The sequence below is a fragment of the Onychomys torridus genome, chromosome 2, assembly GCF_903995425.1.
Source record: "Onychomys torridus chromosome 2, mOncTor1.1, whole genome shotgun sequence".
Lineage (NCBI taxonomy): Eukaryota > Metazoa > Chordata > Mammalia > Rodentia > Cricetidae > Onychomys > Onychomys torridus.
This window is the reverse complement of record NC_050444.1, coordinates 75,699,605-75,715,467: the sequence shown is the minus strand read 5'-3', so window position 1 is coordinate 75,715,467 and position 15,863 is coordinate 75,699,605. Positions and strand designations below refer to the sequence as shown.

The 15,863-nt window shown below is 42.4% G+C and overlaps 1 protein-coding gene across 1 annotated transcript in view; it reads right to left on the bottom strand.

Moving 5' to 3' along the window:
• The window catches only part of Rad23b (RAD23 homolog B, nucleotide excision repair protein), a 45,310-nt gene extending 30,736 nt beyond the window's left edge, over positions 1-14,574 (bottom strand). Inside the window, exon 1 of the mRNA XM_036179323.1 lies at positions 14,139-14,574. Coding sequence (XP_036035216.1) covers positions 14,139-14,204 — 66 coding nt within the window. The 5' untranslated portion in view covers positions 14,205-14,574. The remainder of the gene's footprint in view (positions 1-14,138) is intronic.
• Positions 14,575-15,863: the final 1,289 nt, after the last annotated feature.

Genomic DNA, 15,863 nt, shown 5'->3' with positions numbered 1-15,863 from the left:
TTTTTTTTGGAAGCTGCTTGCATGCACTTCCTGTTTTTATTTTTATTGGGTAATATTATTTCCTTCTTAGGTCTCTGAGGGAGTTGAAAATCAGTTAGTTATAGTTATTGAGACATTGTTTAGGTATTTATTGCTTATAATTATCATACTTTTGCATATAGTTTTTCTTATATTAGTTATAACTTTTTTCTTTTTATAAAAATAGAAAAGGGGAAATATGGTGATATTTTATTTGTACTGAAATGTGATTTTATTTGTATGTTAATAAATAAGGTTGCCTGGGGGTCAGAGTAGCAAGCCATAGCAGAAGGTGGGCAGTGGTGGCATATACCTTTCATCCAGATCACATGACAGGCAGATCTCTGTGCTTTCAAGGATACAGCCAACATGGAAACACATGATTTTAATCTCAATACCAACCATAGAAGACCTGGAGGTCTGTACAGACAGGCCGTGACGAGGAGGTCATGTGGTTGGGTTTACAACCAATGAGAAGGCAGAACAGAAAGTCTATAAAAGACAAATACACAGAGAGTAGGTCTCTTGCTGAGGGAAGGACAGGAGCAGCAGGAAGGGTAAGGTTTATAGCTCTTAGCTATTACTCTGACCTCTTGGACTTTCATCTCTGCATTGGCTCTGTGTTTCTTATTTTAAAAGACGGTTACATCTACAGTAGAGGGTAAGCAGATCTTGGGTAGAGTTTTCTGAGTGCCAGGAGTAGAGAGTAGTGGAAATGGAGAATTAGGAAACGGAGGACAAAGATGAGGCTGGAAGCATAGGAGTTTAGTCATTAGCAGGTCTATGATAGGGAACTGGATGGAACTAAAGCTATGGAGACCGGATTTCACCCCACAGAAATAAAATAGATGGATATAGAGCTTGGTATGTCTATAGTTATTCCTACCTTGAATGCCTGATGGAGTTATAGGTGTATTGATAGAATTTTGTCTTAGAGGAATAAAGTTAACAGACATAACAGCATGGTGTACACAGATTTTTTTTTTCCCTCTGATATCCCATGCCAGACGTAGCGCAATCCCTGGGAACCATGGGTATTCAATAGAATAACGCTAGACATCCATTATTAAACAAAGAAAAATTGATTATCTGAATATGCAATTCAAATAGGAAAAAAATGCAAATGAAATTAAGAAGCAGTACAAAATAGTCCTGGCACCTGTAGGAAAACAGTAAAATGACAGGAGCAGACAATTTGGTTAAGCTAATGGTGAACCTGCCATGCGTCAGGAAAGAGCTTCACAATATGGCAGCCATTTACTTCTACAAGTTCTATATTCCAAGACTCAACAGTGACTGAAATAGTTGTTTCTATTCTCAGAGAACACAGTATAACCACTATTTACATAACATTTACATTACACTAGGTATTCAAGTAATCTAGATAAAATTTATAGTACAGGGAGAATGTTCATCAGTGAAACTCATCTGAGGGATTTATGTACCGGAGAATTTTTGTTTGGGGCTGGGGAGTGGTCTGGAACTTTCTGTCTGCATATAGCTGAGATGTGACTGCAATTAGCTCTTCTCACCCACATTACATCTCCGTGATTTGTACTAGTTGAATGTCAGCCAGCCACCATGTCATGGAGACACCCAAGCAGCCAGGAGAGATTTGTATGGGATATGGGAAGGAACTGCAGTTTTAAGTCAATAGCAAGCATCAAGGAGTTAGCCATTTTGGAAGGAATCCTCCTACAACAGGCAAGTACTTACATAGAAGTTACTGGTGAACATGCTGCTAATACTTATGACCACTGACACAGCCATTTTAAAGGCAATGAACCTGCCACTGAGGCAGTAATTCAATGCAAATGAGATTTTCCCCACTGTCTTCCCAAGGCAGACATACACAGCTTTAACACTAAAACCTGAAAACAAGTTTAAACACTCATCAAGCTGGAATAGTAATTATTGCACAAACATCCATTTGAATACTGTGCAGTATTAGTGAATGAGAAATGTCTACAAAATTGTTAAAGGAAAAAGACCTAGTAGCCGTACAATTTACTTTTGAAAACAAACCTACAATAGCTGTCATTACTTGAAAGAGATTCTAAAGAAGTTAATCAACTAAGGACAAAAGTTTGTACTTTTTTTTTTTTAACCATAACAAACCTAGATTTAATTAAAGCGAAAAGTAGAGCTTGAAATAAAATGTTGTATTGCTCATCAATACTTACTAACAATATTCAAAAAATATTGCATTTTTTTAGATTAAAAAAGAGGGAATAGACAAGGGGGCGACTATACCACTATATAATCTAAATTAAAATAGCATTAAATGGCTTCAAGAGACTTGCTTGCTACAATCATAATTTGAATTCAAAAATGACAACATAGCCAGGCGGTAGTGGTGCACGCCTGCAATCCCAGCACTCGGGAGGCAGAGGCAGATGGATCTCTGTGAGTTCGAGACCTGCCTGGGCTACAGAGTAAGTTCCAGGAAAGGCACAAAGCTAAACAGAGAAACCCTGTCTTGAAAAACAAAACAGACAACATGAATTTGGATTCCTGGAATCCATATAGAAGTTCTACTTGGTGGCACATGTCTGTTATCCCAGCACTCCTACTGTAAGAAGGGGGGAGTCAGGAAAAACCCCCCCCCCTCTCTCTCTCTCACACACACACACACACACACACACACACACACACACACACACACACACGCACGCACACACACGAGCACTTACAGGCCAGCTAGCCTGATGTGCAACACAATTGCAAATAGTAGGAAACCCTGCCTTGGCCAGAGAGATGGCTCAGCAAGTAAAGGTGTAATGGTCAGTGCTGAGGTCCTGGGTTAGACCACAGAGACTCACAAGGTAAAAGGAGAGAACCGGGTTGTTCTTTGATATCAACATGCATACCATGGCATGCTGCTGCTGTCCAAGACACACACACAAAAAATTTCCAAAGCCAAATATGTATACAAGGGACTTCAAATTTACCCAAATTTCTTTGGTATCCAAAAAACCTGAGACAGACACCTAAGAGTTTGCTAAATTTCTCCTCCAAAGCAGATTCTGAATAGTTACAGAAACAAAACTGATTATAAGGTATCTACTACCAGGCAGTAGTGGTGCTCGTATTTAATCCCAGCCCTTGGGAGGCAAAGGCAGGTGGATCTCCAAGTTCAAGGTCAGCCTGGTCTACACAGTGAGTTCCAAAACAGCCAGGTCAACATAGAGAAACCGGGGGGTGGGGGATAAGGGATTGAAAAAAGAAAAAAAAAGTAAAGTTTCTACCAACTGCAATGGAAACAGGATAACTGCACCACTGAACTCAAGTGAGAGACTTTCTCCTAAAACAGCAACTGATGATATTAGAGCATTATGTGAGAAGAGACAGTAAACAAAGGCTGTAGAGGGTTCTGTTACCAAGCAGGGCAAACTAAGTTTGATTCCCAGGACCCACATGGTGGAAGTAGGAGAGAATCAATTCCCACAGCTTGTCGTCTGACTGCCACATGAGGGCTGTGGTATTTGTGGACAAATAAATGTAATTATTTTAAAAGGCAATCTTCATTAGAGTTATTACCCAGAGGCTATTATTTTTCCCATAGAAACTATGGGAAACTATGTTCCTAAGTCAACCTATATACATCAATTTAATTGCTCTTAAAATACATTCCAGATGTTATGATTTTAACAAGATCAAAGGAGATAGAAATGGGAGAGTGTATAAAGTTAATTGCACACTAGCTACAGCTTTTAAAGTTTCTAAAAGGGCAAAAATAAACCATTTTATTGTGTGGGTCAGGGTAACCTGCCTGCTTAATCAATCAACCAAAGCAGGGGATGAGAAATAGTCTTGCTCACTGTTGGAGCATCTAGTATTTGATCACATGCATCAGTCATTAGCAGCAGATCCACCTCCACTGCCTGAATGAGCTTACATGATATTTATTAAAGAGTTTACAAAATTCATTCAGAAGTGAGACTCACTTCACTACCCAAGTGTTCATAAAAAAAGATGGCATAGCATCATTTCTCAGGATTCAGTCTGCTATAGGTGGTTTAGGTTTAACACACTTCTTTAAAAAGCAAATTTCATACATTAACTACCCCCCCCCCCAAAATCTAATTTTCAAGTCGAAATGGTGGGACCTTGATTCCAGCTTATACCTTTCAAAGCCACTGACAGTAAAGCTGAAAGAATCGTTTTTACAGAAAGGATAGACTGATCAAAATAAAATTGATGAAAGTGGATTTTTATTTCAAAAATATAGCACAACTTCTTCCACAATATATTTTTAGGCAGATTACCTGATTTTCATACCAACTTTAAAAGCAAGCAGGTAATTTATGATATTCCCTTTCTAAAGTAGAGAGAGATTTTCAAAAGTTGTCATCAAGGACAAAGACAACTGGGCAAGTGGGAGAGCAGAATAAGAGACACAATTCTCTAAGCACACTGTCTAGGGCACTAGGAAGACAGTGAGACATGGAAACCAGTGAAACAGAGCCATAACTCAAAGGGGATGAGAAGGGGAAGAGGAGTAATAAATGATGGAGACAAACATCTATACACTCTAAAACTGGAAACCGAAAGAAGCAGAAACGCTAGGGTCAAGTATGAAAAGCTCCCAGAAGGTTCGTGTGTTAAAAAACAGTCTGCTACTAGTAGCACTATCTTGGGAGATTCTGGAAACTTTCAGGGAGGAAGTAAGTCACTGGGGGAATTCCTTTTGAAGTCTAACCTGTAATTTCTATTCTCTGTTTCTTGATTCCATGAGGTGAACAGCTTCCTCCTCCACAAGCTCCAGCCGCCATGATGTTCTACCAAAGTATGTGAGGCCAAGCAACCATGGGTTGAATCCTTTGAAACTATGAAGGAAATATATCACCTTTCCCTATGTTGCTCTCTTGGATATATTTGGTCACTGTCACTCAAGGTAATTAATATAGGTGTCCTTTTCAGAAGACAGGAGATAGGATACAGTGAAAAAAAAAAATGCAGAGACTAGCCTTAAGTGGACATCCATAATAGTCAGGCAGCTACAATTAAAAAAAAAAAAAAAAAAAAAAACAGTAACAAGTAGGTAGTTGTAATAGGGCCTTATAGATGTATTGTCAAAATCCTCAGTAAGAAAAAAACTAGGATTTTTTCAGCTAAAAATAAGGAAGAGAAAGTTAAATCTTCCTTCAGCAGCGGAAAAGGGAATGGATTAGAATGATTGTCAGGTAAGCAACTGCTGTTTACGTTCAAGAGTCTGAGACAAGTCCAAGCAACTAAATAGTGCCTGACTCCACAAGTACAAGTGCAACACCAAGGTGAGTTTTACAGCTTCTGTAATGCCCAACTGCAACAGTGGTGTAGGAGTGGGACCATACCGCCAAGTACTTGTTGACATCAAATTCCACATACATATTATTTCAAATCCACAGAATCTTCAAAACACTATCATGTAACACTTCCCATACTGTTGTTCTCATTTTCCACATGAGGACACAGCTGGGGAACAGTAGCAAGATAAAGGACTGAGAGACAGTGAAAATAAATTACTATCAAACGCTTTAAAAAATCTCATCAGAGGGGTTGGGCATTTAACTCAGTGGTAGAGCACTTGCCAAGCACAAGGCCCTGGGTTCAGTCCTCAGCTCTGAAAACAAACAAAGAGCTTTGGGGCTGGAGAGATAGCTCAGAGGTTAAGAGCACTGACTGCTCTTCCAGAGGTCCTGAGTTCAATTCCCAGCAACCAGCTGTAATGAGATCTGGTGCCCTCTTCTGTATACACAATAAATAAATAAATAAATCTTTTAAAAAAAAAAAATCTCATCAGTGTTGGAATCAGGAAATGAAAATAGAATGGAAAGCTAAAAACATTCTGGGTGTGGTGTTTTGAATGAGAAATGCCCCATAGGCCCAGATATTTGAACACTTGGTCCCCAGTTGGTGGCAGTGTTTGTGGAGGTTATGGAACCTTCAGGAAGTGGAGCTTTGTGGAGGAAGTACACCTCTGGGGGTTGCTTTAAGAGTTTATAATTATAGCTTCACTCCATTTCTAGTTCACTCTCTCTCTCTCTGCTTCCTGCAAGTGGACAAATATTCTCTTTCTTTCAGTTTCCCGCTCTGGCTTTCTGCTGCCCTGACTCCCTGGCCATTCTGAACTCTCCCTCTAGAACCATAAGGCAAAATACAGTTTTTTCCAGAAGCTGCTCTTGGTTATGAGTGTCTTGTCACAGCAACAGAAAGTAGTTAATACACTGGGGTTGGGGAAAACAGCAGTTACCAGTAATGTTAAGAACTAACTGTTAATAATGAGACTGAAGCCAAGACAGAATAAAGATCATTATTGACCCTGTGAGCAGTATCCTAGTGGAAATGGAGCCAGAAGCTGATGTCATGTGCAGAAGTAGAGCAGTAACAATGGGCTGATAGTGTTCATTTTCTTTTCTATTATCCTTTTTCCGCATTTGTGGTTTTAAAAATATGAAGTTGAACATAGTACTTCTCAGCATCATAACATGGAGGTAGGCATTATTTTCAAATGAACACCATATTGCTGGAAAAAAAAAAAGTGATTAACGTGCATCATGAAAAGTAAATGATGTTAGTTTGATTACCTATGAAAGATGGTCTTGCCTGTACCTTGACCTTTAATTCTTTCTTTTCATATCTCCATGTAATCTCTCATCTAAAATTCTCTGTAATCCAGACTCAACAAATAACATTTGTACCTCAATGTTCCTACTCCATCTCTCCAATTCTGTTTTTTTTTTTTTTTCAGTCTTCCACATTTCTGGAAAGGAATTATTCACACAATTTACATTACCAAATTAACAATGTCAACCCATCCAAAAAATTCTCACAATTCTACCTTGCAAAATATCTCTCAATTCCTTCTCCAATTCTGGTCAAAGGTTCAATTGCTTAAAATTATTGCACAAGCCCCTCTCCTTGCTTTCTTTCCCACACGAGATCAGATAACCTTTTTTTCTCATCATAAATGAGCTCATGCCCATAATCCCAGCATTCAGGTAGAATAGGATTGCCATAGGTTTGAGGCCAGACTAGCCTATGGAGTTAGACATGTCTCAAAAAATAAGAGGAAACCCCACAATTTTTCAAAAGGCTTCTATCTTTGAAAAACCCTATCCTACAGCAGCCTACATACTCTGAGCCCTTGTCTAACTCTCAGCTCCTCGCCTTTACCTTAGAAACACTGGTCTTGGGTTGGGGAGTTAGCTCAGTGGTAGAGTGCTTGCCTAGCAAGCACAAGGCCCTGGGTTTGATCCTCAGCTCCACATACCAAAAAAAACAAACAAACAAACAAAAAAACCAAACCAAACCAAACCAAACCAAAAAAACCAAAAACAACAACAACAACAACAACAAAAAACCACTGGTCTTTCAGATTCCCAAAAGACATTCTTAAAATCTTAGGGGTCTATCTTCTCCAGAAAGGCCTTTAAAGTAGCCACCTCATCAAGTACCATCATCACATCACCTCACTCTATTTCAGTTTCTGCAGAGCAGTTATCACACACATGCACACACACACGCAGAATGTTAGTAGCTTCATAGTTTATAAGTAGTATGCATCCATTTCAGTGAAAATCTTTATTGAGGACCTAAGGAAAACAAAAGCCTTACTGTAAGCACAGAAAAAGCAAAAGTCTGAGAAAAACTAAACCAGATTTTACAGTCTTACTGTATCTGCCCTATCTATATACCAAGAACCCTTAAATTCACCTTGTAATATGATAGTTTAACATATTTACTATTCATGTTTAATAACCTAGAAAGCACTGTATCAGGCACTGACTATACTGAAAAAAAAAAAAAAAAAAACCAAAACAGAAAAAAAATCACTAAAAAGTAATCGCTAGCAAAAATATTGTACAGAATAAAACTAAAGCAGTTATTTTATAACAATCTCCAAAATCCTAAGAGATAACCACAAAGGGGGGTAATTACTATATAGCAAACTACCTATTTAGAGATGCAAATTATCTTTATAGTTATTTTATCAAAAACATTAAGGTTGGCAAAATGGCTCAGGAGGTAAAAGCACATGCACACAAGCCTGGTGCCCTTGAGTTTTATCCATAGATTAGCATCCACAAGAGAGCCAACTCCCCAGAGTAGTCCTCTGACCCACACATACACGCACAGTGAAGCGTGCACTTCCACACACACACAGTACCCACACAATGAAAAAAATATAAAAACTAACCACAATGTGTGTATCATTCATAAAAAAACAAACCGAAAAGCAAAAAACATACAAATGCATAGTTTTAATATTATACTTATAATGTATTCATATTAAAGGGATTTTTGGGCTGCAGAGATGGCTCAGAGGTTAAGAGCACTAACTGCTCTTCCAGAGGTCCTGAGTTCAATTCCCAGCAACCACATGGTTGCTCACAACCATCTGTAATGAGATCTGGTGCTGTCTTCTGGTGTGCAGTCATACATGCTGTATACATAATAATAAATAAATTAAAAAAAAGAAAGGAGTTTTGCTTTTCTTCTTTTTTTTTTTCTTTTCGAGACAGGGTTTCCCTATGTAGTTTTGCGCCTTTCCTGGAACTCATTCTGTAGCCCTGGCTGGCCTCGAACTCACAGAGATCTGCCTCCCGAATACTGGGATTACAGGCGTGCGCCGCCACCACCACCACCCAGCAATCTCCCTGTTCTTAACAGTTTTAATCAGCAGCAAAACTTCTGAAACAGCTCAGGGACTTTGGATTAAAAACTTTGTTCTCTCCTGCTAAATGTTTACTGGCACCAAACTGCAGAAACGCTAAGGATCTTTAAACCAGTGGTTCTCACTATTATGATTTATTTACACGTGCTGGCGGGTAGTTCTTGCAGCCAAGGTGCCCAGTGATGGGTGAGAGACAGATGTCATACAGATAGATAGTGAAGAGTTTTATTTGGTGAGGGGAAGAAAGGAGGGGGGGAGGGATATAGAGAGAGGGGGACAAGGAGTTCTGAGAGGTGTGCGCCTCGTGGGAGGAAAGTGGAAGAAGAGAGAAGAGAGAAATGAGCAGTTTTCCCTTAAGAATGGGCTTTTACAACAGGACAGAGGGTGTCGCCAAAAGGCAGGATCAGAATATTAACACTCACCCTTCCTAAATGCTGCAACCCTTTAATATAGCTCGTGTTGTGATAACCTACAACCATAAAATTATTTTCGTGGCTACTTCACAAACTGTAATTTTGCTACTGTTATGGATCATAATGTAAACATATAATATGCAGGATATGCTATGTGTCCCCTGAAGGGTCATTCAATGCTCAAGGAGTCGCAACCTATGGGTTGAGAACTGCTATTTTATACCATCCAGCAATGAGGCCTGTGGTCCCAAGAGAATCACCAGAGTCAAGCCATCCTGGTCTATACAGTGACTACAGACACTCAATAAACAAAACCAACAAAGCAACAATAAAAAGTTTACAGAAGTGTTCTATTACACATTTCAAAATTGCACTAACATATGATACAATCATTTTTTTCCGTAATCGTCTACTTGCAACACTATAAAAAAATGAAGCAGATCTTCTTAAAAACCTCTCTTCCTACACCCAACACTTCTCAATTTGCTTCTTAATGCTCGGCTATTCCATAAAGAATGTGTTACTATCATTTAAAAAAGGGTAATGGGGGCTGGAAAGATGGCTTAGCGGTTTAGAGCACTGACTGCTCCTCCAGAGGACCTGGGTTCAATTCCCAGCACCCACATGGCAGCTCACAACTGTCTGTAACTCCAAGATCTGACACCCTCACACAGAGATACATGCACACAAAACACCAATGCACATAAAATAAAAATAAATTATTCTTAAAAAAGGGTAATGGTGAAAACAGTATATGGTAATGGCCAAGTAAATGCACAATGCAGTAAGCGCTCAAAATATTTTTTAAAAAGGCTGTGGGGTTCAGAGGTGGCTCAGTGGTTACCCAGGTTCAAATTCCAACACCCACATGGTGACTACCAATAGTCCCTAATTCCAGTCCAAGGGAATTTGATGCCATCTTCTGGCCTCCACAGGCAAGGCACACAGGTGGCACAAAGACTTTCGTGTCCCTAAACACCCACACAAAAATAAAATCCCGCTGGGCCGTGGTAGCGCATGCCTTTAATCCCAGCACTCGGGAGGCAGAGGTAAGCAGATCTCTGTGAGTTTGAGTCCAGCCTGGTCTACAGAGTAAGTTCCAGGAAAGGTGCAAGGCTACACACAGACACCCTGTCTCGAAGGAAAAAAAAAAAAAAAAACAAAAACTCAAATTGTTTTTTGATCTTGTCATTTTAAAAAGTCAGAGGGACTTTCAGCTTTCAAAAAGCAAGAGCAAACAAAACATGCCCCTTGCCCTTTAACCACTGAGCCTCAACTAGGTGATAAAACTCCAGAAAACCCAAACCATAGCTTTAGTGTCCCCACACTAAGCACTACCAGCGGAGTTCACACAGCACTGACCAGTCCAGCAATGAATCAATCACTCCATGAGTGCCCTTAGCTCTCAATTCTTTCTCATTTTGCGAATGTCCATGTCAAGGTCCCAGGAGTTTCTTTCTTTTCTTTTTCTAAAGGGGTTTTTTTGTACACTGTGAATGTATCACTAGGATTGGTTTAATAAAAAGCTGAACAGCCAATAGCTAGGCAGGATTTTTTGAGCAGCGGGTGCAGGGAAGGTGGGTGGAGAATCCAGATAGATGTAGAAAAATCAGTCAGACAAAATGAGATAGAGGTAAAAGTCATGTGGCATGTGGCAGAATGTAGATCAATAAAATTATGGGTTAAATTGTGAGAGCTAGTTAGGAACAAGACTAAGCTCTCAGCTGAGTTCAATGATAAGTCTTCTGTTGTGATTTGGGGGCTGGCAGGAGAGACAGAAAAATCCACCTACAAGCTGGCCTTGAACTCAGATATCCACCTGCATCTGCCTCCCAAATGCTGGGATTAAAGGCGTGGGTCACCATGCCCAGCACTCCCTAGAGTTTCTAAATAAGGTGCCTTAAATTACTTAATTTCCTCAGATCCTTCTAAGTAAAAACTAGTTAAGGGGTTGGGGATTTAGCTCAGTGGTAGAGCCTTGCCTAGCAAGCACAAGGCCCTGGATTCGATCCTCAGCTCTAAAAACAAAACTAGTTAAGGACAAACCTGTAACCACAAAACGTACAACGTGTTAATTGCAAGCTTTCCTAAGATCCTAGTTTAAAACATATTCATTCATTCATGGGGATGGGTGCTCAAGTGCCACACTGCCCAACAGAAGACAACCTTCAGAATCCACTTCTCTCCTACCATGCAGGTCCAGGGGATTGAATTTAGGTCATGGGGCTTGGCGGCACAAACCTGCCCATCCACTTATAAATCCCCAAACTGAGCTTCTTCTAAAATCCCTTGTTACATTTTTGTAACAAATTAAAAACAAAGTATTTCTCATCATCCATTGTTAAAATAATCTTCACTAAATAATCTTTTAAAACATTGTATCAAAAAAAAAAAATTGAGTTGGGTGTTGTGGTCCAAGCCTTTTAACCCCAGCGCTTGAGTAAGGCTGAGGCAGGCAAATCTCTGAGTTCGGGGGCAGCCTGGTCTATAGAGAGAGTTCCATGTCAGAAAGGGCTACACAGAGATGGCTCGGAAAAACAAAACAAAAAATACCAACTAATCTCTAAACCTTGCTGGGTAGTGGCACACAGCTTTAATCCCAGCACAGGGGAGGTGGAGGCAGGTAGTTTTCTGTGGGGTCCAGGCCAGGCAGGACTACATAATTAAACACTGTTCAAATACATGAGCAACTAAACAAACAAACAAAATAACAGAGAAAAATGTGCGGGTTGGGGATTTAGCTCAGTGGTAGAGCACTTGCCTAGCAAGTGCAAGGATCTGGGTTCCATCCTCAGCTCAAAAAAAAGTGTATGAACTAATCAAAACTCACTATAGATGTAAATAAAGATGCTATGATGCAAATACTGGTACAAAGCTTGTCTAGTGTGCATAAAGCCCAAAAGTCCCTGGACTGGATCCCCAGCACAAAGAAACAGGGGAGGCATGCAATATGGAATCAAAACATGCCTTATAAAATATCTTTTGCAATACTGATTTTTATATTACATTAATAGCAACAAATTATATATTTGTTCTAAGTTGAAGAAGTCACTAACAACTTACCAAACATGTATTTCTAAAGTGTAAAATATTACATCCCCTGAAAATAAACTTTGTAAACATTAAGCGCAGTTAGGAATTTAATACTGCATTAGCTTAAAGATAATAGCAGACATGTAGAGGGGCTAAAGTGTGGCACAAATTTTATACAGCGTATACACACACACACACACACACACAAAAAAAAAACCCAGTATATTTATTTATTTATTTATTTCAGTAGTGTGAAGTTTATGTATTAAAGAAATAAAGACCTATTCTCTGTTTTAGTGATTCTGGGATAAAGCAGTTTTTTTTTTTTTTTTTTGAGCTGAGGATCGAACCCAGGGCCTTGTGCTTGCTAGGCAAGTGCTCTACCACTGAGCTAAAGCAGTATTATAAACTTAAAAAGTTTACTTATACCATTTATCACCCCCAATGAACTAAAGCCAAGCAGGCATTTTACATATTTTGCTTAACATCATTAAACAGGTAGCTATGTGTAATTTTTTTCAAGGTGCTGGTGATAGACCTTGGGGACTCACAGATGCTTGCATCTCCAGCCAGGCACTTTCATCTTTCAATTTATTATTCAGTACTCTTTCAGTAGTAGAGGAAAATTCGGTAAGAATTTTATTCTATTGGGCCACAGTCCACTAGGTTATAACTACTGCTTCTGAGAAGACTGCAGAGTTCACACACGTAATTGGTATTTTCTGTACCTTCAAGAATTATTGCCTATGTCTGCAAATTAAATAACTACATATAAACTCATTTTGTCCCAGCTTCTTATTAAAGATGTACAAGACTTTAGAATATTAGATAAGACAGGTAAAACCTAACACCGTGTCTTCACAAAAACATCTATATTGATTACAGAGTAGGCCTAATTTATGAACCAACCAAATGGCATTTAATCCTCACATTGCTGCTGGTACTATTCCTGTTTCAGAAAATGAAACGGGGTAATATGTCCACGTCGCAGTAAACGAGTTACAGAGGCACAAATAGAACTCCGACCTATTTAATTAACACCACATCCGTAGATCTTCAAACTAGAATCAGTCATATAAAAAAAAAAAAAAAAAAAACCCCACAAATATGCAGTAATTTGCTGGCTTACTACAAGCACGTGAGGAAACTTACACGCATGGCATTTTTTTTTTTAAGATTCCTGACATAAAGTTGTATTAACTTCAATATAGTACATCTTTTTATGGGCAGAACTGAAGACGACAGCATTGGAATTTATCACGTGAACTCGTTCAGCGTAATCTGCTTCAACTGCAGAACACAAAGTTTTATTTTTATTTTTTTTCCCCTCCCTTCAAATGCTACTGGTTCTGGGAGTCCGAGGAGCGTGCTGGTTCCCAAGACGACGGAGAGACCTCGTTTATATCCGGATCTGAAGGTTCCTAATGCAAAAATTCTTCACCACCAACGAGACCGCAAAGCGTCATCTACCTGCGGGTGTGGGTTCGGTGGCTGGGGAGCTGGCCGGGGGCGAGGGGTGGGGGGGGGGGGGACGACACGTAAAAACTATCCAAGACAAAACATAAATAAAAGGGTTCCTTCTAAGAGGCAAAGAATTCATTTTTCCCCACCATCTCTCCTGGCTGCAGACAAAACCGGGCACATTTAAGGCCCGTCATCTTGAGTAACCGACCCCTGGACCTCCGCACCCAACCAGGTCACCGGAGGGTGGCGGCGACGCCCGGGTCTCCCTCCCCCACCTGTGTGTGCACTTCGGGCCAGGCTCCAGCGCCCGGGGCCTCGGGGCCTCGGGGCCTCCCCTCCCCCTCCCCCTCCGGCCCCACGACCACGCGCTCCGGGCCGCGGCCTCCAGTGGCCCGCGCGGGCCGGTGCTGCTCCACGCCATCTGCCTCCAGGCCTTGCCGGTTCCCGGCCCACAAAGCCCGCGGTGACCTCACGCCCCCCCTGGGGCCCTCCCGCGCCACCCCGACCCCCGGGCCCGCGCTGGCTGCCCTCGCCCTGCGGCGCGCGCGTACCGTCTCCTCCGGGTCGATGTCGATCTTGAAGGTCTGCTGCTGAAGGGTCTTCAGAGTGACCTGCATGGTGCCTGCGCCGGGGCCTGGGCGCCCCGGGGTGGCCGCGATCCTCGCGCTCTCAGGAGGAAGGCGGTGGGGGGGGGGGGGCTTGTCACATTCGCCCCGCCGAGTCTCACTCGCCCCGGGCCCCTCGTTCCCTGGCCGCGCCGCCGGTCCTTGCCGCCTTCCCCGCAAGCTCGGCCCCGCGGTGCTCCCTCACGCGCCAGCCACCGGGCCCGCAGGAGGCGCGAGGGACTCCCCGAGAGCCGCAGAGAGCCCGCTACCTCACCACAGGATGGTGGCCGCCATCACCGTGACTCGCCGAGACGTGCCCCCTCCCCCACCAGAAAAAAAAACCCGGAGGCTGGGGCCAGACCCGGGCGATCTGAGCAGGCGCGGGGGTGCGGCGACGCAGTGCGCAGGCGTGAACAGGAACTCCGCCCGGGAATTGGAGGCGGGGCGATGGGAGGTGCTGGAACGTCCGCGGCGCGCTGCGGGCGTGCGCAGGCGCACATTGTGGGCAGCGGCGCTAGGGGCCGCCTAATCCGCTCCGCCCGCCCTCCGTCGCTCCGCCTACGTCCAGGCTCCGCCTAGCGGCCCGAATTGCGCAATCCGTAGCCGGGGAACGGCTACGTGGAGATCGGCCTGAGTGGATGCGGAGCTGGGAGCATGGGACCTAGAGGGCGGTGGAGCGGGCGGAGCCTCTGTGCAAGGATTGTCTGGGGCCGGCCCTGATGGGGCGCACGCCGCCAGCCGAGCCTGTGTAATGCGGGTTGCTTCTTTGATCCTGCGACACTGACTCCAGCGCTGCATTGCTTGCTCTCGAACCTTGCGTTCTCTCACTAGCCGTGGGATCTCCGACCTATAAAAAAAAAAAAAAAAAAAGGCGGATTTAAGGAGGCCTGGTTATGTCACGCCTTTCAGTGCTTCCTTTTGCTCTCCCTGTTGTGCGGTTGTTGGTGGATATATTAAGCAGTTGACCTCTGTCTCACCCCAAGCGCTTTCCTTTTACACTTGGGCCCTTTCAATCCTTTGCTCAGAGGTCGCCTTCTTGGAGAAGTCTATCCTGCCTACCCCCACTTAAACTAGCAGCTTCTCCAGATCCCATTACCCAGCTCTACTTTTCTCTGTAACGTTTATCACCTTCTGATTACAATGCGTGGATTTGGCATGCGTGTCATCTCTTCCCTTACCCTAATGCCCAGGCTGAAGCTGCACAATGGCATAGATTTTGTTCTGTCCACAGTATACCCCAGAGCCTACAAAATGCGCTTGGCATGGGGTAGGTAGGTACAAGGTAAACATTAGAGGAATGGGTGGATGTGCTTCTGGTTCCCTAGCAGTAAAAGTGAGATGCCACTCAGCTCACTGATGGTTGGAGAGAGTGGGATGATGCATTTAAATCTTAGTGTCAAGGAACATAAAATTAAGTGCTTAGCTTTAGCAGTATGCCCATTTACACTGAGATAAGAAGACTGGAATGCAGAGGTGTCAAGTATTATGCACTCAGTCACCAGGATAGTAAGTGACACCATAGATGCTTGTCTGTATGCTGCTTCTTACTAGTACAGTGACCCCAGTTAGACTTAAAACGAGAGAATGAATAAAAAGAAGTTATAGTCGGACCACAGTGAGAACAATTACAAACTTCCTCTCTGAGCCAGCATCCTCAGTATCACTATTTGG